Source organism: Penicillium antarcticum, assembly GCF_028974205.1.
Source record: "Penicillium antarcticum strain IBT 31339 chromosome Unknown utg000009l_segment0_segment0, whole genome shotgun sequence".
Lineage (NCBI taxonomy): Eukaryota > Fungi > Ascomycota > Eurotiomycetes > Eurotiales > Aspergillaceae > Penicillium > Penicillium antarcticum.
The window spans coordinates 392,069-417,834 of NW_026695307.1; the positions used below are offsets into that span (position 1 = coordinate 392,069).

The following is a 25,766-nucleotide window of genomic DNA, read 5'->3' on the forward strand; positions in this document are numbered from 1 at the left end:
GAAGATAATTCCCACTCTGCCTTTGAACGGCCACTCGGAAGTCCGAGACTGACTTGTCTCTCTGACTCAAAGTATAAAGACCAGTCAGTATTCTACAGTGACGGTCTGGATTGCAACTCTATGTGCTGCACTTCGAGGCATTATACTTACATAAAACGAAGTTCGAAACCACAAACTTGTCCGTCATCCGACAGAAAACCTCCCATCGTCCGCACAGACGTTCTTCATCTCAAACGACTCATCCCGTGAAGACCCTCTACATGGCTGCTGCCCCTCAGGATAGTGTTGAGGAGAGTGGACGCAGTTTACAGGCAACCGAATCCAGGCCCGGAGCTTTGGATCCAGGGAAGACACGTCAGGTTTACAGTCCGATCACCGACCAAGATGAGGCAGTTATATCCCGGATTGCAACCACCCTCTCTGTGCCTCCAGGGGCCCCGGGGGCTCCCCAAGCGCCGTTGAACACAATAGAAGAGGATGATGTTATGAACCCAAGCAGCGTCAGGTTTGAGCCCTACAAATGGGCTCAGAGACGATTGCGTCAGCTCGACGAAGAGGGGGTTCTTCGCCAACATGCGGGCGTGGTGTTCAAAGATTTAAATGTATCCGGATCAGGCGCGGCGCTTCAGTTGCAGAACACTGTGGATTCAGTCCTACTTGCGCCCTTTCGAAGCGACAGCTATAGAGGTTTGATACAGTCCTCTCCCAAAAGGCAGATATTGCATAGCTTCGATGGAGTGTTGAAGTCTGGTGAGATGCTCATGGTTTTAGGGCGGCCAGGCAGTGGCTGTTCAACCTTTCAAAAGGCGATCTGTGGTGAGCTACACGGGCTAAATATCCACCCCGACTCCACCGTCCATTACAATGGAATATCGAGAGAGAAAATGCATGCAGAATTCAAAGGCGAATGCGTCTACAACCAGGAGGTGGACAAGCATTTTCCCCACTTGACTGTCGGAGAAACACTGGAGTTTGCGGCCGCAGCTAGAACGCCATCTCAACGACTTCACGGGGTTTCTCGATATGATTTCATAAAGGAGACCAGTCAGGTCATCATGGCAGTGCTGGGCCTTTCACACACATACAATACCAGAGGTAAGTTGAATGAAATTGGTTGGCAACCTTTCTCCACGACGGCTGATTTGTGGTATCTAGTTGGCAACGACTACATTCGAGGAGTGTCTGGTGGAGAAAGGAAACGTGTTAGGTATGGTCCTTTTAATTATAATTGTCCTTCGGCAGTCAGAATTCTAACGTGACCACCCCCACACAGTATTGCGGAAATGGCGCGTAAGGCAATCTATATTCAAAGTATTTGAGAATTTGCAGTGGCTGACTGGAGACCATACACCTCATTTAGTCGCGAGAGCTCCAATTGCTGCTTGGGATAACAGTACTCGAGGACTTGACGCTGCCAGCGCTCTGGAATTCGTTAAAGCGCTGCGGATCTCCGCGGACCTTATAGGTAGTTGCCACGCTGTGGCAACCTACCAGGCATCCCAAGCCATTTATGACGTTTTTGATAAGGTCCTGGTCCTCTACGAGGGGCGTCAGATCTACTATGGCAGCTGTACCGAAGCAGAGAAATACTTCACAAGCATGGGTTGGGTGAACCCACCACGCCAAACAACGGGGGATTTTCTCACGTCAATCACAAACCCGCAGGAACGCAAAGCACGCAGCGACATGGAGGATCGAGTTCCACGCACCCCGCAAGAATTTGAGCAGTACTGGAAAAGAAGCCCCGAATATACTGCACTCCTCAAAGAAATCAGCCAATATGAGGCTGAATATCCTCTTGGAGGCTGCGGGGAGAGAGATTTGGCAGCTGCAAAGCATTCTCAGCAGGCTAAACACGTCAGACCCCAAAGCCCATACATCATTTCCATACCAATGCAGCTGAAGCTGTGTACCAAGAGAGCCTACCAAAGGTATGTCTGAAAGAACCAGTAAACGGCCATTGTGCCCCTCGGCGCTATTTAAAGCTGACATTGGTCTCTGCAGGATCTGGAATGACAAGGCCTCGACTTTGACCTTACTCGTTGGTCGCATTGTCGTGTCTCTGATAGTTGGGTCTATCTTCTTCAAGTAAGCATACAACATCTTCGACGATGCGTTACTTGAACGTTTGATTTAACATATTCCAGTACTCCAAATGCCACCGCTGGCTTCTTCGCAAAAGGATCAGTACTCTTCTTTGCAGTCTTGTGAGTTTTGTCCTCTTTGGACTACATGCTTGCACCATATAACCTCGTTGCATGCTAACGTTCCTCGGCAGACTCAACGCTTTAATAAGTGTTACGGAAATCAATTCACTTTATGACCAGCGGTCTATTGTGGAAAAACAAGCGTCATACGCCTTTGTTCACCCGTTCGCAGAGGCTCTCGGGGGGATGATTGCAGATTTTCCGATTAAGCTGATATCTGCAGCGGTATTCAACGTGGTTCTCTACTTTCTGGGAGATCTGGTAAGGAAGATCATGTGCAACTATTGAATTATACACGCAAGGCTAACTCTTTGCGAAGCGCTATACGGCATCTCAATTCTTCATATTTTTTCTTTTTAGTTTTTTGGCAACCATGATTATGTCCGGTATTTTCCGAACTCTTGCGGCTTTGACCCGGACTGTTGCACAGGCCATGGCACTCGCCGGAGTCATGATCCTAGGCATTGTGATATATGCCGGATTCGTGGTGCCCGTCCCGGAAATGCACCCTTGGTTCTCTTGGATACGATGGATCAACCCTCTCTTTTATTGCTTCGAAAGTCTCATCGCCAACGAGTTTCACGGACAAGAATTTGAATGCTCACAATTTATCCCTGGGTACCCGAGCTTGCCAGACAATTCTTTCGTCTGTTCTATCCCTGGTGCGATCTCAGGAGCGAGAACCGTGTCTGGTGATGCCTTTATTTACGCCCAGTATCGGTATACTTATTCCCACGAGTGGAGAAACCTTGGTATTCTCATTGCATTTTGGATCTTCTTTGCTTCCATCTACCTGATTGGAACTGAGCTGAACTCAGCATCGACTTCCGCTGCTGAATTTCTCATTTATCGCCGAGGTCACGTACCTAAAAGCGTGTTGAATACTGCCCAGGATACCGAGAAAGCTGTGACCACTCAGCCTATGGCCTTCGACATAGCAGCAGGAAGTAGCGGAACGCAACCTGTTGGCATGGACAGTGCCATTCCAGAACACCACGGCATTGTCACTTGGCAGAATTTGTGTTACGACATTCCTGTGAAGGGTGGAGAACGCCGTCTTCTTGACAACGTATCTGGTTGGGTCAAACCCGGCACTCTAACCGCGCTGATGGGAGTATCAGGGGCTGGAAAGACCACTTTACTGGATGTTTTGGCAAAAAGAGTCTCAATTGGAATCGTCACTGGTGATATGCTGGTGAACGGTTCTCCTCTGCCTGCAAACTTTCAAAGAGAAACCGGCTATGTGCAGCAGCAAGATGTACATCTCCCGACTTCAACCGTTCGAGAGGCCCTCAGATTCAGTGCAATGCTTCGACAGCCTAAAAGTGTCGCTAAAAAGGAAAAGTTTTCTTACGTTGAGCAAGTCATCAGAATGCTTAGAATGGAAGATTTTGCAGAGGCTGTCGTGGGCTCACCTGGAGAAGGTCTTAATGTCGAGCAGAGAAAGCTCTTGACTATTGGTGTTGAGCTTGCAGCAAAACCAGAAATACTTTTGTTCCTTGACGAACCAACCAGCGGACTCGACTCACAGAGTGCATGGTCTATCTGCGCTTTTCTTCGAAAGCTCGCAGATAATGGGCAGGCTGTTCTCTCGACTATTCACCAGCCTAGTGCGATCTTGTTCCAGCAGTTTGATCGACTTCTTTTCCTCGCGAAGGGTGGAAAGACCGTATATTTTGGTAACATTGGAGAGCAGTCAAGAGTACTGCTTGACTATTTTGAACGAAATGGCGCCAGAAAATGCGTTTCATCTGAAAACGTAAGTCCAGTTTCAATCATGAGAAATTGTTTCAAAAACTGTGCTGACGACTTGGCAATTTTGACAATAGCCTGCTGAATATATGTTGGAGATCATTGGTGCCGGTGCTGCCGGTCATGCTTCGAAGGACTGGCCAGTCGTCTGGAAACACAGCCCCGAGGCCCGTGAAGTGGAAGCCGAATTGTTGCGTATACATACGTCAAAGGCTACTCCTGATTCTAACCCCAACGAGGGTGTTGTGAATCGCGGGGAACAAAACGAATTTGCCATGCCATTACTCGATCAAATTCGGTGGGTGACTTACCGGGTCTTCCAACAATACTGGCGTGAACCTTCTTATATAGGGGCAAAGTTCATGCTTGGTATTGTTTCAGCTCTATTCATCGGCTTCTCCTACTTCAAGCCAGGAACGTCCATTCAAGGGATACAAAACCACCTCTTCAGTTCCTTTATGCTCACATCAATATTCTCCACCTTGGTTCAACAGTAAGTCTGGACCTCCACATCAATACAGGCATATCTGCACGTTCGCAAAAATAACATTTCTTTCCAGGATTATGCCGAAGTTCGTCACTCAGCGCTCGCTGTACGAGGTTCGTGAAAGACCCTCGAAAGCATACTCGTGGGCAGCTTTCATTGCCTCCAATATAGCTGTTGAGATACCGTATCAGATCTTGTTGGGAATTTTGGTCTGGGCCAGCTACTATTATCCCATCTATGGAGCGAGCCAGGACTCTCAGGTACAAGCACTTATGCTTCTATTTGTGATACAATTTTTTGTGTTTACGTCCACCTTTGCCGGACTTGTTATTTCCGCATTGCCGGATGCCGAGACAGGAGGTATGATCCCAAATTCCATTGAAAAATAGTCCTCTGGCTGAGTCTAACGTCACACTACACAGGCACTGTCGCAACATTGGCGTTTACCCTTATCCTGACATTCAATGGAGTGATGCAGACTCCAACTGCGCTACCTGGATTCTGGATTTTCATGTACCGCGTTTCGCCTTTAACCTACTTGGTTGCGGGCATGTGCGGAAATGCCCTTCACTCTCAAGTTGTGCAATGCTCCAATCGTGAGCTCAACGTGTTTAACCCTCCTGAAGGCCAGACGTGTGGTCAATACCTGGCGGACTGGTTAGCAAAAGCTCCCGGGCAGCTTTACAACCCGTCCGCCACACAAAACTGCGAATACTGTGCATTCACAAATGCAGACCAGTATCTGGCATTGAGTAAGATCTGTAAGTTGTTACTCTTTCTCCTAGGAAATCCGTTTCGGCACCTTGCTGTATTCGTGATCAACTTGTTTCTAACCTAAACTGTGATCCAGACTACGACGAAAGATGGCGCAACTGGGGCCTTGGGTGGGCTTATATTGGATTCAACATCGCTGCGGCTGCGGGCTTATATTATCTATTCCGCGTCCGCCATTACAGGCCTACGTTGATTGTTCGTGTTCTTGGGGTTTGCGGGGGGGTTTTACACAGATTGTTCAAGAGAAGATCGGGCAAAGTGCCGAGAGGTAAAGAAGCGGAAAATGGCCGAGTGGTTTGAGTTGGTCCAATTATTTCTATCCACGTTAATGCGAGTTGGCGCAGAGTTCGATCAAAGACCATCCTTGGAGGCGCTTCATGAAAGCAATGCGCTCATCTATCGAGAGCGCTGGATCTATTGAAGTTCATTGCCTTCCGAATACTGCATGAGACCGGATTTATGTAACTAGAATGAACCCATAGTCAACATTAACTTCAATAGCGGGAATTAGCAAGTCATAGAAGATAGAGTTTCAATATTTACAATATACAATCCATGGGTAAGCCTTAAGTCCCCTCCCTCCACGGAAGTTCTCTCTACCTCCTTCCTCCGATATTCAGCTTTCTTCACATCACCGGGTAGTCTTACCGTAGCTGTCGTTCCAAAGGGAACTGTGAGGTTCAAAGTCACGGTACCTTCGGAACGGGTGTACTCAATCTCAATCAAGCCATAAGGGCAATCAACGGACCCCCTCACATGCTCAAACTCCGAATTGTAAGGAGGATCAATCTCAAAAGTGCGGTATGCATCCGAAATTGGCTTCAGACCTAGAACGGCAGCATAGAACCACTCGTAGATTGTACCCAGCATATCATGACACTTACTGCGGCATTCATCCTGCCAGAATTCAAGCAAGGTAGTCTCTCCCCGGCGCAAGAAGCGCATATAAGACGGGTGTTCTTCCTGTCTAGCCATTTGCAGCACGAGATCAGGTCGCTTTGCATCAGTCAGAGTGTTGAAGAGGAATCGGAGGCCAATTTCCCCGGCGCGAATCTTGCCGTCTGATACATCGTCCAGGAACGCGGCCATCACGTCTTTGTGGTGCTCGGCAGGCACAAGACCAAATTGCAGAGCCATTGCTTGAGCAATGGCATCGCGATCTCGCTCGGGATAGTTGTCAAGCGAGGTGTAATATGCGTAGGGGCGAGAGGCGTCATCGGTCACCAGGAGGTGGCGATTGTAGGTGGCATAGACGCGTGCAGCCCATTGATTGAACTTTTCGGCTTCGTCGTGCTTGCCGAGCTCACGGGCCATCATCTCGACGCATTGGAGGCATCGGTAGTAGATGGCTGTTTCAATATTGGCTTGATTGTTACCAAAGGCAATGCCTCGGCCCCAGTCACCAAGACCATGCTCGATCAATCCACCTTTGCGCTCTTTGGTCTGTATGTACTCCATGTATCGAACTGCAGCTGGGTATATCTTCGGAATGACATGTGTGGAGCCGTAGTACTGCTTCAAGATATCAGGAAGCAGACACAAGGCACAGCCCCAGGTGATAGTATCGTGCAGGGGACCACACATGTAGCGGATTTCGGGCGCCATAGTTGGGACAAGACCGCTGGGCTCTTGGGTATCCAGGATATCATCAAGAATCTTACTGTACAAGGATTCCATATCGCGGATGTATTGTGTGGCAGGAGCCAGCAGGTGAGTAACTTCCAGCCAGCCGAATTTCTCAATCTGAGGACAATCCGTGTGATAGCTGAATAAATTACTAGCAAACGACCAGTAGAGAGCGTTGAGCAACGAGTTGACATCTTCTTTGTCGGTTTTCATCGTTCCGAGCTTTCTGGCAGCGGATGAAATATGACGACCAACTGCGGAATGAATGATTGGCAATTGATCATTGGCTGCCAATGATACACCTTCCACCTGGATGTATCTAGCACTGGTAAAGCTGAAGTCTGGCTCCCAAACCTCAGCTTCCCCAGTGCCAGCCAAGAAGATTCGGGAGAAGACACCTGTCTCGAACTCCTTGAACAGAGGATCGGGCATCAGAACCAAGCCATCTTCTCCTACAGTCTCAGAGTATCGAACGATAATCTCTGCGCCTTCGGTACCTTCCACTGCGATTTTGACCATGGTGGATGCATTCTGGCCGAGGTCGTAGCAGACGGTCCCTTTCTTTGGACTAAATATTTTAATCGGCTCAAAGGTCTCGTGAAGTACAACCGGAGGCTGAGTTTGGTAGTGAATCTGGCCTCTGGGTCCAGTCAGAGGCTTCACTGGAGCCCATTCCACATCATCGAACTCAGCACAGTCCCAGTTCGAGGGATACAAGCGTCGATCGTGCGTCTCTGATGCGTAGATATTGGCCAGCGTGGTGGCGCTCTTCCTGACTTTCCACGAAGCATCTGAGATCAGAACAGTATGTTCTCCATCCTCGTCGAAAAGATGCAATTCGCCAAAGAAGCAAAGCTCATTTCCGTACCGAACGTACGTATTGTCCTCGTACATAGGCCAGAAGAAACGATCATCGCCCTTGTCTCCAGCGTAGAACCCGTTGCCGATATGAACGCCCAGGGCATTTTGACCTGCGGCAAGTTGGTCTGTCACATCATAAGAAGTGAACTGGACACGACGGTGATAGTTGGTCCAGCCAGGATCAAGGCGATGGTCCGAAGCAGCCTGGCCATTGACAGACATGTTGAAATGGCCAAGACCAGACGCAAACAAAATGGCCCTCGCTGGTCGTCGCGCCAATTCAAAAGATTTGCGCAGGTAAATTGGTTTATCACCTCCATCACCAATCCAAACTGCTTTCCAACGATTTGCCTCGTCCTCGAACCAGGAGCGGAAAATCAGACTGGTGTGAGGCATGTAGGTCTGGTTCATGCTATACGGCGGCAAAAGATGAGACCGCGGATAAGCAGTAAAAAAGTGGTTGACCGCACTGTGGTAGGCATTTCCAGCCTGGTCCCACACTGTGACCTTCCAAAAATGACTGCAGGTAGATTGGAACCCGCTGAAGGGTTTGCAGGTGATATTTCTCTGCTCATTGCTCCCGACACATCCAGAGTCCCAGACTGTAGAGTCCGAATTCTCTGATTCGAGAGATTTAGCCTCTGTCGTCACAACAACACGATAGGCGACTTGGGCAGCACCTCGTTCGTTGCTCTCAATGGCCCAGTAGAAGCGAATCTCATCGGTATCAATTCCAAGGACTTCATGGAAACCATGAATACCACAGCGAGAGATCTGCATGGTGCAAGACTGTTCCTCGAGAGTGAAAGAATACACGCTTAAGTCAAGTGTCAAAAGGAAATATCAAAAGTCCCATGGCCCGAAAGCCGCCACCGCAGGCCGAAAGCATCGGATTTTCCGATTGAAAAAAATCAAACGCAACTAATTAAAAAAACACACTCGCTCATCTCTACCCCGAGAAACCCCGCAATGATGCCCCAGGATCAGACGGTGCCATGGGGAGAAGAGTGAATTCAGTCACCCGCTCACGCAAAGGATGGAGAACCGGCGGCGACACACCAATCAGAGTCTAAAAACGCCGCAGAAGTGGAGAAAGTTGTATAGACTAACATCAGCGTTTCGGCCACACTAACCAATTCGGCGTCTCGGACACGGCCAGATTCTGTGGGGCCGAGAATTGGCAGTCGAGTCGGGTCAGAGTTGGGAATATGAGGTTTCTCGGTAGAAAACTGTTGGTGAATTCCCGGGGAAGCTGACGTTCTCTCTCTGGACTAACCCTAACACAGATACTTTGCTTCTACTGTACTGGGATGAACGTGTTACCTGAAAGTGCTAGCCTGTTCTTGATTGCTCAAACTATTTATCTAATTAGACGCCAATGAATACGGAGGCACCTCCTCTCCCTCCTTCCAGAAATACTTCGCCCCAGGATGCGCATCAGGGAGTCTCGCCTGACCCTTCTTGCCATACATGTTCTCCCGGAGAGTGCCTCCTTTGACAGCATAATCAGACCAGAACAGCCCACGACGCTGCAGCTCAGGCAATAACAGCTGAATCACATCATCAAACGTATCCGGCAGACTAGCATAACTGAAATTAAACCCATCAACATCACCAACACTAACCCACCGCTCCAACTCGTCCGCAACGGTCTTCACACTGCCAATAATTTTAACCCCATTGCCACCAAGAGTCAAATACTCTGCAATGGTCTTCTTATCCCACTTCTGACCCTCAGTCCCAGGGACAGTACTTGCCCAGTGATTTACCATACTCCGCACAGCAGGCAACTCCACAAACCGGAAATCCTGATCATCATCATAGGTCGACAGATCATACCCAGTCCAACCACCAAACAAAGCAAGGGCCCCCTCCCGATCACCATAAGTCTTCAATTCATCAAACTTGGCCTGCGCAGCTTCATCCGTCTCAGCAACGATGACCAACGCCCCAGCCACGATCTTGATATCCTGCGGATTCCGCCCAAGCTCAGCAGCCTGTTGCCGAATACTATCAACAGAAGGCCGAACAAGCTCCGGCTTCTGCGCATGCAAAAAGACAGCCTCGGCATGCTTCGCCGCGAACGCCTTTCCAGAAGTGGATGTACCAGCCTGAAGAATAAACGGCGTGCGCTGAGGACTAGGCTCACAGAGATGCGGACCAGGAACCTGGAAGTATTTCCCCTTGTGATTGATCTGGCGAACAGCCTTTGGATCAGCATAAGGCTGGTTCTTGAAGCCATCTCTGGCGAAAGTCACAGCATCATCCCTCCACGATGCCTCCCACAGTTTATACGTGACATCGAGGTACTCATCAGCAATGCGATACCGCTCATCATGCTCGACCTGCGTATCCAGACCGAAATTCCTCGCCGCAGAATCCAAATACGAGGTAACGATATTCCACCCAACACGACCCTTGCTGAGATGATCAACGGTGGAAAAGCGTCTTGCAAGCGCATATGGGGCATCATATGTCGTCGACGCGGTAACGCCGAACCCAATATGCTCCGTCGCAGCCGCCATAGCGGGAACACTATACAGCGGGTCATTGATTGGGAACTGGGCACCGGCGGGGATGGTAGGATCGAGGCTCACAGGTCCCCTGTAGACATCGTAGCCGCCTAGAACGTCGGCAAAGAAGATGGCGTGGAATTTGGCGTCTTCTAGTTTCTTTGCTAGGGCGATCCAGTGCTTGATGTTCTTGTAATCGGGGCCTTGGTCTGTTGGGTAGCGGAATAGGCCTGGGTTTAGGTGGCTTGGGGATTGCATTGCGAATGCGTTGATTATGAGCTGTTTCTTTTCGGTCATTTTGGTGGTTGGTTCCTGTTAGGGTTTGGTTCCGGGGGGGGGGGGAGGTGGAGGATGGAGGATGGAACAGGAATTGAAGAATCAATTGCAATTGTACTTGTAATACTGAATGAGAGGCACTTATATTTCTTGTACTTGGTACCTGCATGCCACTTCAGCCCCGCGCATGTTGTATGAAAGACGTGAAATTGGAGTCTGATGGCGTCAGCAACGCAGTGGCCAATGTGAGCACTTATACATACATTTTGATAGGATGACTACGGCGCTTTTGTAATTAACTATCCGAGAATCTGTTCTCTCGTGCGAGTACATGTCGTGCTGTCTGAACCGTGAGCTGTACGGCGTAGGATTGTCTTCTTAAGGACTAGTACTGACTCACATGCTATGAGGTGATTTCCATTGATATTTGTTGATTTTGGACTATATTTTATCGGTTTGCTCTGAAATAGACTGCTATTCAATACCAGATCGAACCATGCTTCTTGTGTTTTTGGACGTTGGGTAAATATATATTTCGTTTGTGGATGTGCACTTGTGTACCTCTTTTGGTACACGAAAATTCACCAATTCAAACAAGCTTGCATTGATAAATCTTCTATGTATAGGTAGTACATACGAAAGAAAGGATAGAAGCCATTGAAAAAAAGAGCAGGCTATTGTTATTGTACAAGAAACCTAGACGATAATGATGTTCGATCGATCGGTCGGCAATAAAAAATTGTGCAAAAAGAAATGTGCATCATCCGTGAATCGAACACGGGCCTCGTCGATGGCAACGACGAATTCTACCACTAGACCAATGATGCTAGTTGGTGAAATAGGATCAATATTAGTGCGCTATAGACCATAGTCAGGTACACACTCTCCATACTCCATGTCATCCCACTCGAAGCAACCCTTACTGGGATGTCCGAAGTAGGACAATGCTGGGTTCCAGGGTTGCGAAACTGTCCGACCTATACACAGCCCCATAGCAAACAAAGGTTTCCAATGTGGTGTTAGCACTGCCTCCAATACGATCATCCCGCCAAGGACCAAGAGTTGGGGGCCAAAGGATGGACAACCAAGTCAGGTGGCGCGAACTATAGGGCGCTTGGCCGAATGCAGCTCGTTCTCGCGCTCGTTCCCAAATGTGCCCAACCGAATCTGCCTTGCTCCCCCCCTGCGCCCTTGCGCCCTGGTGGGCCTCTAGAAGACGTCTGGAAGTGGTATGACGATGAGATATTTGTATCGGAATGTGCATGCCAGTCTGCATGTACGATGTAACAGGAACAGGAAGAGGAATGGAAGGATCCTATTTACGCAGTTGCTCATATTATCGTAGATACAAGTTTGGAGAGATGAATGACGAGTGGGTAGTATAAAGCACTGATTAGAGTCATGACGATTCGGATAATCGGCGAACTCAGCCCTGAGGCTGAGGTTGATTGTTCTCCACTGCGGAGTGCAGCTCCAGTCCCGTATGTACGGAGTACTTGGCTGGCGTTGCATTTAAACCCTGCCATCCCCTCCTTCGCCCTTTCATCTTCTCTATCCAACTCCCACACTATACATCATGTCTACAAACGGCGCCACTTCTAGCAAAGCCCCCGAGCAGCCTCAGGTCCCTCAACGCCTGGTCAATGTCCAGCCTGCCCGCATGGGTGATCTGCAGCCAAAGTACGCTGCTCGCATTCAACACGATGATGACAACCCCGAGGCCCACGGCTGGTACGCTGCGATGAGTAAGTCGCGTCAGCCTCTCTCTTATGTGTATTCGCATCTAATCCTCCATAGTCCACGGTCTGGGTGAATGTATTGGTTTCTTCGGAGCTATTCCTTGCTGTATTTGCTGCCCCAACCCCTTCAAGCCCGTCGACCAAGGCGCGGTCGGTCTCGTCTCGCGATTCGGACGGTAAGATAGAATCAAGTCGCCATTGTGAATCATCACTAACATAACATTAGTTTCGAGCGATCAGTTGATCCCGGTCTCGTCAAGATCAACCCCCTCAGCGAGCACATCACCACAGTCGACGTGAAGATCCAGATCGTCGAAGTTCCCCGTCAGGTCTGCATGACCAAGGACAACGTGACTCTCAACCTGACCTCGGTCATCTACTACGAAGTCATCTCCCCCCACAAGGCTGCATTTGGTATCGCCAACGTCAGACAAGCGCTCGTTGAGCGTACCCAGACCACCCTGCGCCATGTGATTGGTGCCCGCGTGCTCCAGGACGTGATCGAGCGCCGCGAGGAGATCGCGCAGTCGACATCGGAGATCATCGAGGAAGTCGCCGCCGGCTGGGGTGTGCAGGTCGAGTCCATGCTCATCAAGGATATCATCTTCAGCAGCGACCTGCAGGATTCGCTCTCCATGGCCGCACAGTCCAAGCGTATCGGTGAGAGCAAGGTTATCGCCGCTCGCGCCGAAGTCGAGTCTGCCAAGTTGATGCGCCAGGCTGCAGACATTCTGTCTTCTGCACCTGCCATGCAGATCCGATACCTCGAGGCCATGCAAGCCATGGCGAAGACTGCCAACAGCAAGGTTATCTTCCTGCCTGCTATGAACCAGACCGTGCAGAACCAGCTTAACGCTGCTAACTCGGCCGGCGAAGGCCCGAGCAACTACGGCGCTACAGACCAGGTGGATGATGGGTTCCAGCGCGCGATGAACGCCCGCGTGGTTGAGGACATCTAGACCTGTCTTTGATTAAATGGTCAATACCCTTTCGACATGAAGATATGACCTTTTCCATTTGTGATTTATATTGTCCAAACAGATGGTCTGACATGGAATTTCTATGTTGGGTTTCTGCTTGGGCTTTACTTTTTACTGTTTCTGTATTATGGTTGGACGCGACGGATCTATGACGATACCCACCTTCTTTTTTTGCTGCTCTTGCAGCTTTTTAATGGCTATGACTACATGCTTTGGTGCCTATTCCCAAGTGAGTATAATGCAATTTAATGCGATTTTAGTATTTTTTTCAGTTGCCAAATTAGACTTCGATATAAGGTTGCGAGGCTGAGGCCTTTCTAGTAGACCAAGACCATCAGCAAGATATCTTGCGCATCTGCCAGCTCAGTTATCGTAAATCGATGGCTATAGATAGCTAATGAGTCCGAGAGACTGTCAGGCGTCTGTCTCATTGGACAATTTGCACCTAATACCCCACCACTTAATTTCCCGGGCGACTAAGACATCCAAATGGCTGGTGAACATTGCATGATATTGTGGCTGAAACGCATATGACCCCAGCACATTATCGTCACCTCCTTTGAAGAGGCTATAGGACCCCTGCTACCCCGATGTTCCTCCCTTAGCCTGCGATTTACTGCATTGTGACGCGTGGCACGTTGGCAACGTGCTCAGACCCCTGAAGCTGGGCTAATCACGCAGCATGATGGAGAATTTATAGGCCTCTAATTGGTTGTTGGGTGAACAAGTTGAGTGTGCAGATCTATCCAATATTTTCGCATTCACCGAGTTGGCCCCCAAATCGGCCCCCAACCACGTCAATGCTGAAAAGCCTTGGGCTTTTGCAGTATTAGCGATTACTTAGAGCCAATCATGACTTGGGAAACTGAATAACGTAACTAACCTGGATACTACAATTGCCCGTAATTTGTGGCAGAGTCGAGCCTCAGAAACTTGGCCACGGTGAGAATTTGAATAGAAAATAAGCACTAACAGTCTAGTAGTGGGGCTGCGCTTCTAACTGACTCCGTACATAAAGTCCCCCTTTCCCTCGGGGCTCTGCAATTGTTTTTGGTGAGTTTTGATCTCGAAATTCAGTATTCGCGGACATACGCGACCAGTATCATGTCATCCGCCGCGACGTCAACGTCGAGTGTTTCCACAGATGGAATCACGACATTGGCAATGACAACAATTTTCACACCACCAGCCTCATGTTCAAGCTCGTGGACCTTTGAGCCATCAGGCGCAAACAACATCGCAAGTGGCCTGCTACTACAAAACGCCGCCGCGAGTGACAATGCCGATCCGAACTGTTTCCCCTCGGGATATACCCATTTCGGACGACAAATGGCGTCTATTGCTTTTAGTCCGGGTTATTGTCCGGAGGGATATACCACAGCCAACATGGTAATCCACAACCCAGTGACTACAGCCCAATGCTGTCCCTCGTACGTACTGTCAAACCCCCCAACACCGCAATCTGCAACTAACAAATCAAAAGCAATTTCGAATACCTGACCATGTCTATGGGTGAAGACTCCACATACGCAGGATGCACCAGCATGTTCCCATCGAGCAGTTCAACAATCGTGACCGTCCGCCAAGTATCAGACGAAAGCACCCAAGTCTCAGGCCCAATCACAATGTGGGCGCAGCCACTCCAAATCCAAGTAGAAGCCACAGATTCGAGTCTCTTCACGACGGCAACATCAACATCGGCATCAGCAGCAAGTTCCAGCACAGCAACAACATCCTCAACCTCCTCGCCAGCTTCCACATCAGACGCCTCCTCAAGCTCAAGCTCAAGCTCCGGTCTATCCCAAAGCGCAAGCATCGGCATCGGGGTCGGCGTCGGCGTAGGAGGTGCGCTCATAATCGCCGCTTTGGCATTCTGGTTCTTCCGCCGTCGCAAGGCACAGAAGGAGACACCAAAGGGTATGCAGCCGTCTTATCAACGCTCCGCGCATCCGGAGGCTAGTGAGCTTGGTGGAAGTTCGCAGCAGACGGCGCCTGAGAGTGTTGGCACATTCACGCGCTCGACGAATCCGTCAGAGTTGGCGGCTGACCAGGGGCCGAAGCCTGTGCATGAACTTTATGGTTGATTTTTGATCTATTTGGTATTATACCCTTTTCCTTTTTGTTTTCTTGGGTGTTTCTGAGTTTTATGGTTTGTATATGCATGTTTTTGCCCTGCATGTGAGAAGCGATATGTATGCCCTTGGGCAATATGTAATATAGCCTAGCCATATGATAGATATTTAATGATTCTGTTTACTTTTGAAGATATGACAGACAATTGAAGGCAATGTTTTTGTTAGCGTATAGATCGGAGCATAAAGCGGCAAGATACTTCATCCGAAAGAGGCAACCGCTATACCGAAATAGTACAAGCGGTGGAGATATCCCCGCGGAGGCCAGCTCTCTCCCCAATATTGTTATCTTGAACTGCTGCCAAACACATAACATGGCGTCCTCATATAGCTCGAGCGCTCGAGCAGGCGCACAGCAATCCAGTACACCCGATGTCACCCCCAACTTCGCCGACCCGAATTTCGACCCCGCCGATTTCCTCAATGAATCCCTTTCACCGCTGACCGTGGCATCCTCACAACCCAATGCCTCTCGAGCACCCGGATCAGTACCCTTGACAGAGCTGTCCGCACAAGTCCAGTCATTACTTTCTAAGATCAACGCGCAAAACATCCGATTCTCGAGCACCTTATCCCAACTCACCGATGAGATCCTTCGAAGCGGCGGACGGCTAGCCTACGAAGTCGAGGTACTAAGAGGCGAGACAATTGGGCTATCCGAAACCCTAACCGAAGTCCTGCGCGAGGAAATCAACAAGTTCATCCCAGAGGAAGGTGCGCGCAAGCTAGAACGGACGGAGGATGCGCCAGCTCAAGACGAAGAGGCAGCACCCTCAGACGAAAAGACCCCCCGGCAGACCCCGAATACATCACGAACCTACGAACCCTGAACCAAGTCCGATCACGATTAGAAGATGTCGTTCAAACATTCGGCGACGCAATGGAATGGCCGCTCCCACCATCAGAAACCTCCTTCTCATCCTCCTTAATTTCCGTCTCAGGACCAGACCTTGACGCCGACGGCCGCGATCGCGAAGAAAAGGGCCAAGAAATGATGAAGAATTTACGGAAGGAAGTGACAGAACTGTTGGACAGCGAAGGGGGCGGACAAGCCGGACTGGATGCTGCCAATCGGCGCGTTGACGCTGTTCGACTGCTGGCGACTGTCTGGAATGGCTCAGCGGAAGAGAAAGCGCGCAATCGCTTTGTGGATAGTCTTGCTAAGATTGTGGATGATCGTCGCCGCTCTCTGGAACAGCAGCAGGCTGCGACTGAGCAGAATCAGCGTGCATCATCTAGGTCCAGGCCGGAGACTAGGCGGGATAGTGATAGTGGTGCGCCGGCCGGTGGCCTGTTTCGCAATCTGCAACGTCTTCGAGAGGAGATATACTTGGAGTGAGGGAATGTACATATCCACATGTCCTGTATAGTAATTCAATGTTCTAAGTGTCAACATCTACCTGATATACTTGTAACATCTCCAGTTAGTAATAACGTGGCGGACCAACACCGGAAACGTCGCGCCGATCGCAGCCCGCCTCTCCACTTGAACCACTCAAGGCTGACGAGTGCGTATGTCTAATTATTCTTGTTCCTGGACATGTTCTCTTCACCTCTCTGAGTTCTCATCTTCGCACGATGGCGTCAGTCGACGCGCCACTTACAGATGCCAAGTCGACGGCAACGACGGTGCTATGGCAGGTCTACCACCGTCCCCGTACACAGCGCAAGACAATTGCCCTGTCAGTCCTTGCACTAATCCTCGTATTTTATATGCTTCACTCGTCGTCAAAAGTAAGTGGTTTTTCCGCGGAGGAATATTCCGCAATCCCATGCTAGTGCTGAAGAGCGAGAGAGCTAGAGCTAACCAACCCGCCAGCGACCTGAACCCAACTTCTGGACCAAATTCCCCTCGCAACATCCTTTCCCTGAGCGCCCTGAAGATGTCCAGGTTATTCTCCCTCCCCGGATGGATATCAATGTCAACCAGACCCTCCCACACAACCTGGACAAGCCCAACCCACGGCTGCATCTATTGGTCCCCGCCTCGCAAGGCTCGCGTGGAGTATGCCGCACGCTTACATCGGCTATGATACTGGGATATCCACCACCTACACTAGTTGGATACGGCCATGACGCACCGGGGGCGACTGAGACAGAGCGCATGGTGGAGCAGATCACCCGTGCACGGAACTACCTCCGCGACAGCAAGATCGTGCATGACCGCGATTTTGTGTTGATGGTAGATGGGCTGGACACTTTCTTCCAATTGCCGCCACAGGTTCTGGTAAAGCGATTCCAGAATATCATTCGGGCCAACAACCACAAGCTGCAGGATAAGTTTGGCTTTGCCGGATTGGATGACCGGCCGGTGTCTGAGAGTGTACAGAAGTACACCCAGCGGGTGCTATTTGGTGCGAGCAAGGTCTGTTTCCCGGGTTTGCAGGACGACCCCGGTTGCGCTTCTGTCCCTGATTCCACTTTGCCTCCGGATGTGTATGGCTGGAAGACGGACTCCTATCCAGATGGGCACCTGAACCGACCCAAATGGTTGAATCCCGGAGCGGTAATTGGCCAAGCAGCCGATGTCCGGTTGATCTACGACGAAGTCCTGCGACTGCTCGACCAACGCGCCAAGGTTTCCAGCGACCACAAAGCTCTAACCCAGATCTACGGACGACAAGAAGTAATCCGAGAACTGGAGCGGCGCCGCACAACCAACGGTGTCAAGGACTGGTTCTACCATCTCCTAGGCATATCCGACGCAGCAAACATAACCGGAATAAGCCTCCGACTCGAAACAGGCCACCGATACGAGTACGGCATAGGCGTGGACTTCGAATCGCAACTGTTCTTCAACCAAATAATGTCCCGCGACGACGTGGAATGGGTAAAATACAACAACATAACGAAAATGTCCATGCTCCAAGCCCAACACGGCGTCCCACGCGAACACCGCCTCCTCCTCCCAAATGACATAGCAACCCTCCCAAACCCATACAACCAATCCCGCTTTGCAAAAGAATCAACCCTCCGCCCAGTCTGGAACGCTACACTTGACAAACTCCCCAATCCCCAAAACATCTCCTGGCACAACAGCCCCCTAATGACAAATGTCCACTCAGGCCACATCCCAGCCCTAACCCACTTAAATGGCGACTCCAAACTCCGCAACACATGGTGGGAGAACATGTGGTTCTACCCCTGGGCGCGCGCCCTGCTACGCAAATACGTCCGTGGCGCACACGGCTTCGACGCGGCACAATCTGCTCTGCTGGGCGGGCAGGATTGGCTGGAGGTTCGGGGTGGGCGTGGTGGGATCTGGACGGATGATGAGAATTGGATAACCCTTGCTGAGGTTTGTAATGGGCAGGAGAGGGATCTGTTTGATGATGGTCTTGGGCTTTGGTCCAAGGAGGCTGATGATCCTGATGAGCCTGTTTATAATCAGTATGGGAGTCTTATTTCGGGCAAGGAGGATTTTGAGAGGGATCACCTGTTCAAGTAGGCTTCACTCGAGACTGAGACTAAGACTGGGATTCTTGGTGCCCGGATATTCTTTGTTTGATTTTGTTTTATACCAGTTTCTATTATCGAGACTGGGGTTGCATGGATGCATATTTCCAGTCTCTGGCGTTTTCACTTTTCTTTTCTTTTCTTTTCTTTTCTTTTCTTTTCTTTTCTTTTCTTTTCCTGTTCTTTCTACTTTTTCTTTACGGCACGATACCACCACCTCAGACCTCAGAAACAATAGACTGATTTGATATTAGAAGAAGAAGAAGAAGAAGAAGAAGAAGAAGAGGAGACCCTGTGTAAACTTGTTCATCAAGCGGCCCAGTTGATTTTGAGAGACCAGACAATGTTGAGATCCTCAGTGCCCCAAGAACTTCAATCTCATCGGGGCTCCATTGCTCCTAAAAAGGATCTATTAACTTTGAGCATAGAGTACTGGGTTCAATGTATCTCGGTGGTTTGTCTTCTCCAACTCTGTGTCCGAGGAGCACGTAGAGCTTTCGGGCCACCATGAGACAGAGTTACTTGAGAACAAGGAGTCCCTTGAAGTGTGCGTGAAGGTCCCATTACCTCACGTGGAACAGAGTAGAAACGACTCTGTGATTCTATTGAAGGCAACTGGGGAGATCCAACCCTCATTTTGGAGAGATGGTTCTGCCGTCGGTGTATCATATATCGTGCAACTGGAAGAGGGGGAGGCCTTCAATAGATTGCTTGGCATATCTGAGTTGATGGAGAGAAATGAGATATTAGGAGGAGGGCGTTGCCGTCAGGATAGCATTTTGAAGATGCATGTATTGCCATGACATTCTCACCGTAAGCTCGTCTCAAATCGTCCACAAAATAGCATGGATAGTGGGAAGAAACGATTGAAAGTTCAAAAAATCCCCAGACTTATGCCGGGTCTGCTGCAGTGATTACAAGTAAAGCAGGGATAGAGAGGACGATTGACTTGAGAACTGAACATTTGATAAATTGACAGAAACTACTCCACACAGTATCCAAACATATCAATCGGCCTTGGAGTATCAACCTAAATTGGGCCATCCCGGCGAGCCTTGGAGGATCGCTCAACCTGGATTGTCTCTTCATTCACCTTAAACTCATTCAACTTAAACAATTGCACATTGGCCATTACGGCGAGCTTTGGCTAGAATTGCAACCGACTTCTTGAACCGCTCGTGCGCCTGGTCTCTGCGCTGCTTATCATAGTCAAGCCCCCCGACTTGCATAAATCTGTTAAAGGTCCGGTCGCGTGCGTTCACGTCCTTCCAAGAGAGATCAATCTTGGCGACCCATGTCTTAGTCTTGGGCCATTTGATTTGGCGGAGGTCCCCGGTTGGGCAAGCCTGCAGGACGGTTGCAGCTCTTTCCCGCTCAGCGGGATTATCACTGGTCATCATCTTGTTCAAGTTCTCCATCACAACAGGATCCATTGAATAACGGTGAGCTGCACGGAGACGACTGGGGGTTTTGGGTTTGTGTTGCTCGGCGGTGCGACGAGCCTTGGTCAGAGGGGAGGGGCTTCTCTTTGATCGCGCATCCTGGGTCTTGCGGCTGGACGATTTCGTTGGGCTAATATTTGTGCTGTTGTCTGTGCTGTTGTCTGTGCTGTTTTCTGTGCTGTTGTCTGTGCTGTGGTTTGTGCTGGAATCGTCTGATTCCGATGACTCGGGGACTTCAAAATGGCCCGATTTGTTGACCGATTCGCTGACCTTGTTGGTCACGGGTGGTTGAGCAAGGATAGAAGACTCTGAATCAGATGAGTCGGGCACCTCAAAGTGCCCCGCATGATTGAAGTTCACCCGGGCTTTCTTTGTGGCAGGCTCCAAGGAAACTGTGGAGGTCTTCTCGGCATCTCGGCGTGCCTGTTCCTCAGCGGCCCATGCCTCGTCGTCATCGTCGTAAGTGAAGTAGTCATCATGCAAGCCGTAACTGCAACCTGGAGGGTTTGGAATCACATCGGGGGAGGGCTGACGTTTGCGCTTGTTTGAAGATTCACTTTCTGCTGCTTTTGCCTTTTCATGTGCTTGTGTCTGTTGGGACGGAGCGGGGACTTTGCGCTGGCCTAGGGCGGTGCTGCCGGCGAAGCAACGGTCAAGAAGGGCTTCGTCAAAACCGCGAGGGTAGAGGTCGTAGTTGCGGGATGGGTAGTAAGGACGAGCATTTGTGCGACGACGGACGCGAGGATTGCCGGTCTGTCGACGTGTCACTGTATTGGAAGTCTCATGTCTTGACCGCGCGGCATAGTATGCCGAGGGGGCAGATGCGGGTGGGTCGGAGGCAATGTTTTGAGCACGGGGGGTTTGAGGTTCTTCCACTGAGACATGATGTGAGCTATAGAAAAGGATTTCATGGGTAAAAGTCGTACCAATGGGCTGCTCTGCAGCCTCTTCTTCGGCGGGGGTCCTTCCCCACAGGCTGGTCCAACGACGAGTAAGTGAATTGAAAATTGTTCTCGGCAGGCTGGCGTTGGCATTGTTGGCATGCACTGTAGCGGGAGCGGGTGCAGGTGCGGCGGACGGTGGGGTCATGGGAGGAATGGAGTCATCTGAATTGGAGGACAAGCGAGCTGTGTTCGCTGCAGCATCTGCCTGTTGTTGAGCAAGCAGTTCAGGAAGGCGAAAGATAGTCCGGTCGATTCGGCCATTGGCCTCGATTTGTCGGCGGCGGGTGCGATCTGCGTAAGTTTTGCGGGAAGCTCTACGGGTGCGGGGAGATGAGAGGAAAGCCGGGGAAGCGGTTGATGACTTCTGTCGTTTGGCGGGCGAAGATTCGGGCTGGTCTGGCTGGTACACTCGCTTGATGCCCCAATGGTCTTCGTAATAAGTTAGCCCCTGCGTTTCCTTGATTTTGGTCCAAATTTCTGGGGGATCGGGAAGGTCCATGTTGTTCATGATGCGGTACTTGCGGTCCTCGCTGAAGGGTGAGAGAGGCTCAGGACGTCGCAAATGAGAGTACTTTTTGTGCAATAGCCACCTCCTGGCCGACGCGGATTTCTGGTCAATGATCTCATCGGCATCAAAGAATTCATCCTCATCTTCAGGAGGGGAGAGGGATGGGTATTGGGGGTTGACAAGGGAGAAGGGAGGAATTTGGGATTCGCGAACACGCTGCTCATTGGCAATGCGCTGTGACTCTGCACGGCGTTGCGGTTCTTGAATAAGCCCAAGGAATTGCTGCTGGATACGGTCCTGCTCAACAGCACGCTGATTCTCGGCGATTCGCGCAAGGATTCGTTGCTGGATCCGGTCTCGTTCCGCAATTCGTTCCCGCTGTAGCTCCCGAGCGCGCTCTCGGGAACGCTGCTGGAAGGGGGAGTCCGGCTCATCGAGCTCTTCAATGGAGAAGAGAGATGCGCCGAGTAGCGTCTCAGGCACCGGAGGGAAGTCTTCAGGTGGGATAGGAACCTCGTTGGGGCCATGTTGGGGTGATTTGGGGGTATCCTGGGTGTTCTGGGGACTAATGGGGGTTTCCAACTCACTGTCATCGATGGACTGGACGGCCGGGGTGGCGGCCAGAGGGCTGTGAGTCTGGGAGATTACCGGGGAGGGGGCCGGCGAAGTGGAAGTGGTGGGAATCTCGGGTTCAGGGCTTTCGGTTTTGGCCTTGCGGGTATTCTGTTCGAAGCATATGTTAGCGGTAAGTCGAATTGTCTGGATCTTATACCCACCTTCTTGCCGCGGGTCTTCTTGGTGACCTTCTTGACGGGAGCTCTGGCAGTGGTAGTGGCAGACTCAGTGGCAGGCTCAGTTGGCTGTGCCGAAGAAGCTCGCGTCTGTCGACGACGGCGAGGGAGAGGAGCAACTTGGTTGGGGTCAGGAAGAACGTGGTTCGACCGGAGACGCATCTTGGCGAGTGCGCGAGATGCGAGAGAACTGTGGGTGGCGAGAGGGAGAAATGAGAATGAGGAGAAAAGGTATTGGAAAGGCTTCAAAGCTGGAGAGCTGGAAAGCTGGAAAGCAGAAAGTCAAGATATGATCAGTCAGATGCCTGCAAGGCAAGATGTAAACATTTGAGCAGTCAAGAGTGAAAGCGTAATGTTGATGTTGATCATGGAGAGAGAGGGAAGAGGAAGAAAACAAAAGCGCGAAATTCGCAGAAAAGTAAACAAAGTGACGTGAAGGCGTAAAAAAAAAGCAGGTACACACAGTTGAGTTGGTGTCCTCGCCCGGGTTGCTCCTTCCAAAAGTTGTATCTTTTGAAAATCGATGCTCCAGGTCGGCAGAATAACAAGGCGGTCAGGCCCCATGTCGTCCTTTCACCTCATTATCTACGGATGGATGCTTTGGGATGAAGAGAAAACTGTGAAACCAATGCTATTTGTACAGATGCTCTGCAAACTTGAAAGTAAAGACATGGACCAACAAAGTAACCCTCGCTAGCTCCAAGATAGATGATACAAGGTAATACGCTGATGCTCTCTCCACAAACCCAATTACACATGTAAGATGGGAATAGTGTAGATGCATCCTATTAAAAATAAACCCATTATAGAGCAATCTCTCCCTTCCAGGCAGCATCAGACAGTCCCAATGTTTCCATTAGGTTTTGCCAACGGGGTCCTCCCCGCTCCTTTTTGCGGATATACTGCAACAACTTCTGTCGCTTGTGAATGAGTAGTTGCATGTTGCGCTTGTTGTGCTTGTCTTTGTTGGCGGACTCGAGGTGTCGGGACAGGTTCATGATCTTCACAGTCAAGATCGCTGCTTGGACCTCTGGAGAACCGGTATCGGGTCCCACGCGAGGTGCCCGCTCCGGGTGAACAGGAGCAGACTCATGAGCCACGGCCGAAGGCTTTGGTGGTAGAACCGAGTCTGTGTAATGTCTTCCGAATGTCTCGATGCACTTCATGATGTTGAGACGCACCCGGTCCTTGGTGTTTCCATTGTTAAGGTTCACAATTCGCTTGATCGCTTCTTGGGCATTTTGGTGAGCTTCTTTGTGAGCGGCAAGTGCGTCCTTCTCGGCTTGAGGATCGGCAGTGTCGCGGTCGACGGCCTGAAGAGGTTCTGTCAAGTCCTTAGAGAACCCCAGGGCGGCATCCAGCTCATTGGAGTTCAGGTAATAGTTGAGGTCTGCGTTCAAGGTGGAGGGAATGTGCGATTCGGTATGGATTGCTGTGACCTCTTGTATAAAGGGTGTCGGCCGGCTCTTCACGGGGTCGCCCAACGAGGATTCCCGTTCCACCGCAAGGACTTTTTGGCGAGAAACATTGGCGGCTTTGCGTTGACGCGCCTGAGCCATCAAGAAAGGATCATGTTTCCTCCGAACTTGAGCCTTGCTGGATGCAGCGCGAATAGAAGTGTTGGCCGCGGTCAATGGGTTATATCCATAAGACGATCCTGAACGCCTGGTTAGATGCAACAATTGATTGAGACTGGATTTGCAAGTCATACCGGTGAAAGCCTTCAAAGAGGGCTGGACTGAAATGCGCGGAGGCATGCTGGATGATAGCTTCGGAGTGGATGATACACCAGTAGCACTCGACGTCTTTTCGCATCAACCTTTCGTCGGGAAATCTTGCGGCCGGAGGTAAATCACACTAACCAATTTGGGAACCTACATCCTCAGGCACAAGGTCACGAGATCTGGTCAGCGCCAAGGAAACTTTACATAATACCAGCCCTAGCCCTAGCGCACGCAAGCGAAAATTGCCCCGAATCGCGACGTGCAACAATTTCGCGGCTTGGCTTCGACCTTTTTCCCTCCATCACCACGACAAGAGCCAGACGATTGATCTTACATCCGTCAATCTATCAATCGCCCATCATGGCCCCCTCCCAGCTCCCCCCGGTTTTCAACCCTACCTCGCAGGACATTGAGATGCTCCTTGCTGCTCAGTGCCACCTTGGTTCCAAGAACCTCCAGGTGCACATGGAGCCCTACCTCTGGAAGCTCCGCCCTGACGGTGTCAACGTCCTGAACATTGGCAAGACCTGGTATGCGCAACTGTTAATCGATTCCTAAATTTCCTTGTGTCTAATCTGTGTTGCGATGGAACAGGGAGAAGATCGTCCTGGCCGCCCGTATCATCGCCGCCATTGACAACCCCGCCGATGTCTGTGTCATCTCCGCTCGTCCCTACGGTCAGCGTGCCGTCCTGAAGTTTGCCTCCCACACCGGTGCCACCGCCATTGCTGGTCGTTTCACCCCCGGTAACTTCACCAACTACATCACCCGCTCTTTCAAGGAGCCCCGCCTGATCATCGTCACCGACCCTCGCACCGACGCCCAGGCTATCAAGGAGGCCAGCTACGTCAACATCCCCGTCATTGCCCTTTGCGACACTGACTCCCCCACCGACTTCGTCGACGTTGCCATCCCCACCAACAACAAGGGTCGCCACGCCATCGGTCTCGTCTGGTGGATGCTTGCCCGTGAGGTCCTCCGTCTTCGCGGTACCCTCGCTACCCGCGAGACTGAGTGGGACACCGTTGTTGACCTGTACTTCTACCGTGACCCCGAGGCCGAGGAGAACAAGGAGATCGCCGATGAGACCAAGGTCCCCGGTGCTGAGGAGATCGGTGCCGGTGCCGTCGAGTCCGGCTTTGCCGGTGAGAACTGGGACGCCTCCGCCCCCGGTGCTGGTAACCCCGGTACTGCCTTTGCCGCTGCCAGCGCTGCCACTGCCGCTGCTGGTGCCACCAGCTGGGAGGCTGACGGTGGTGACTGGGCCACCAGCACTGCCGCCCCTACCGGTGAGTGGGCTGAGGCTCAGCCCGCCTCCGGTGAGGCCAAGTGGTAAATTGCTCCACTGTGACGAGGATAGTCGTTGAGAGGGGGGAAGTTTGATCACATAATAAAAAAGTCTGGCGATCCGGGGAGATTGACGATTTACTGCGTCCCTGGAGACATGGGAATCGGAGAATGCTCTTGTTTTCTTTTCTACTTTTGAGTCTTTTCATGGACTTCAATCCCCCGCAAATTCCCTTGACATGTCTATCCTAGTCTGTGTGCAATGTT

General features: G+C 50.8%; 10 protein-coding genes across 10 annotated transcripts; 6 read left to right on the forward strand and 4 right to left on the reverse strand.

Moving 5' to 3' along the window:
• Positions 1 to 260: 260 nt before the first annotated feature.
• Positions 261 to 5,520, forward strand: N7508_008499 (uncharacterized protein; the record flags this gene model as incomplete). The annotated part of the gene is made up of 11 exons (XM_058466563.1): positions 261 to 1,095; positions 1,156 to 1,241; positions 1,330 to 1,931; positions 2,005 to 2,088; positions 2,148 to 2,207; positions 2,279 to 2,468; positions 2,527 to 3,966; positions 4,037 to 4,452; positions 4,520 to 4,806; positions 4,869 to 5,207; positions 5,297 to 5,520. 11 exons carry the CDS (start codon positions 261 to 263, stop codon positions 5,518 to 5,520), a joined length of 4,563 nt encoding a protein of 1,520 aa, XP_058314409.1.
• A 207-nt stretch (positions 5,521 to 5,727) lies between these two features.
• Positions 5,728 to 8,487, reverse strand: N7508_008500 (uncharacterized protein; the record flags this gene model as incomplete). The annotated part of the gene is made up of 1 exon (XM_058466564.1): positions 5,728 to 8,487. One exon carries the CDS (start codon positions 8,485 to 8,487, stop codon positions 5,728 to 5,730), a length of 2,760 nt encoding a protein of 919 aa, XP_058314410.1.
• Positions 8,488 to 9,071: 584 nt separating this feature from the next.
• Positions 9,072 to 10,517, reverse strand: N7508_008501 (LLM class flavin-dependent oxidoreductase; the record flags this gene model as incomplete). The annotated part of the gene is made up of 1 exon (XM_058466565.1): positions 9,072 to 10,517. The coding sequence occupies one exon, from the start codon at positions 10,515 to 10,517 to the stop codon at positions 9,072 to 9,074; it is 1,446 nt and encodes a 481-aa protein (XP_058314411.1).
• A 1,555-nt stretch (positions 10,518 to 12,072) lies between these two features.
• On the forward strand, positions 12,073 to 13,194 carry N7508_008502 (slipin family protein; the record flags this gene model as incomplete). The annotated part of the gene is made up of 3 exons (XM_058466566.1): positions 12,073 to 12,241; positions 12,294 to 12,411; positions 12,462 to 13,194. 3 exons carry the CDS (start codon positions 12,073 to 12,075, stop codon positions 13,192 to 13,194), a joined length of 1,020 nt encoding a protein of 339 aa, XP_058314412.1.
• Positions 13,195 to 14,292: 1,098 nt separating this feature from the next.
• N7508_008503 (uncharacterized protein) lies at positions 14,293 to 15,299 on the forward strand (the record flags this gene model as incomplete). Its single annotated transcript, XM_058466567.1, has 2 exons — positions 14,293 to 14,645; positions 14,699 to 15,299. Coding segments are annotated over 2 exons (954 nt in total), but the record flags the coding sequence as incomplete, so codon positions are not given.
• A 362-nt stretch (positions 15,300 to 15,661) lies between these two features.
• Positions 15,662 to 16,686, forward strand: N7508_008504 (uncharacterized protein; the record flags this gene model as incomplete). Its single annotated transcript, XM_058466568.1, has 2 exons — positions 15,662 to 16,061; positions 16,133 to 16,686. The coding sequence occupies 2 exons, from the start codon at positions 15,662 to 15,664 to the stop codon at positions 16,684 to 16,686; spliced, it is 954 nt and encodes a 317-aa protein (XP_058314414.1).
• Positions 16,687 to 16,925: 239 nt separating this feature from the next.
• On the forward strand, positions 16,926 to 18,795 carry N7508_008505 (glycosyltransferase domain-containing protein; the record flags this gene model as incomplete). Its single annotated transcript, XM_058466569.1, has 2 exons — positions 16,926 to 17,081; positions 17,167 to 18,795. 2 exons carry the CDS (start codon positions 16,926 to 16,928, stop codon positions 18,793 to 18,795), a joined length of 1,785 nt encoding a protein of 594 aa, XP_058314415.1.
• Positions 18,796 to 19,912: 1,117 nt separating this feature from the next.
• On the reverse strand, positions 19,913 to 22,650 carry N7508_008506 (uncharacterized protein; the record flags this gene model as incomplete). Its single annotated transcript, XM_058466570.1, has 2 exons — positions 19,913 to 22,420; positions 22,474 to 22,650. 2 exons carry the CDS (start codon positions 22,648 to 22,650, stop codon positions 19,913 to 19,915), a joined length of 2,685 nt encoding a protein of 894 aa, XP_058314416.1.
• Positions 22,651 to 23,291: 641 nt separating this feature from the next.
• On the reverse strand, positions 23,292 to 24,245 carry N7508_008507 (mitochondrial 37S ribosomal protein uS15m; the record flags this gene model as incomplete). Its single annotated transcript, XM_058466571.1, has 2 exons — positions 23,292 to 24,145; positions 24,200 to 24,245. 2 exons carry the CDS (start codon positions 24,243 to 24,245, stop codon positions 23,292 to 23,294), a joined length of 900 nt encoding a protein of 299 aa, XP_058314417.1.
• A 248-nt stretch (positions 24,246 to 24,493) lies between these two features.
• Positions 24,494 to 25,548, forward strand: rps0 (40S ribosomal protein uS2; the record flags this gene model as incomplete). Its single annotated transcript, XM_058466572.1, has 2 exons — positions 24,494 to 24,742; positions 24,807 to 25,548. Exons 1-2 carry the CDS (start codon positions 24,573 to 24,575, stop codon positions 25,546 to 25,548), a joined length of 912 nt encoding a protein of 303 aa, XP_058314418.1. The 5' UTR covers positions 24,494 to 24,572.
• Positions 25,549 to 25,766: the final 218 nt, after the last annotated feature.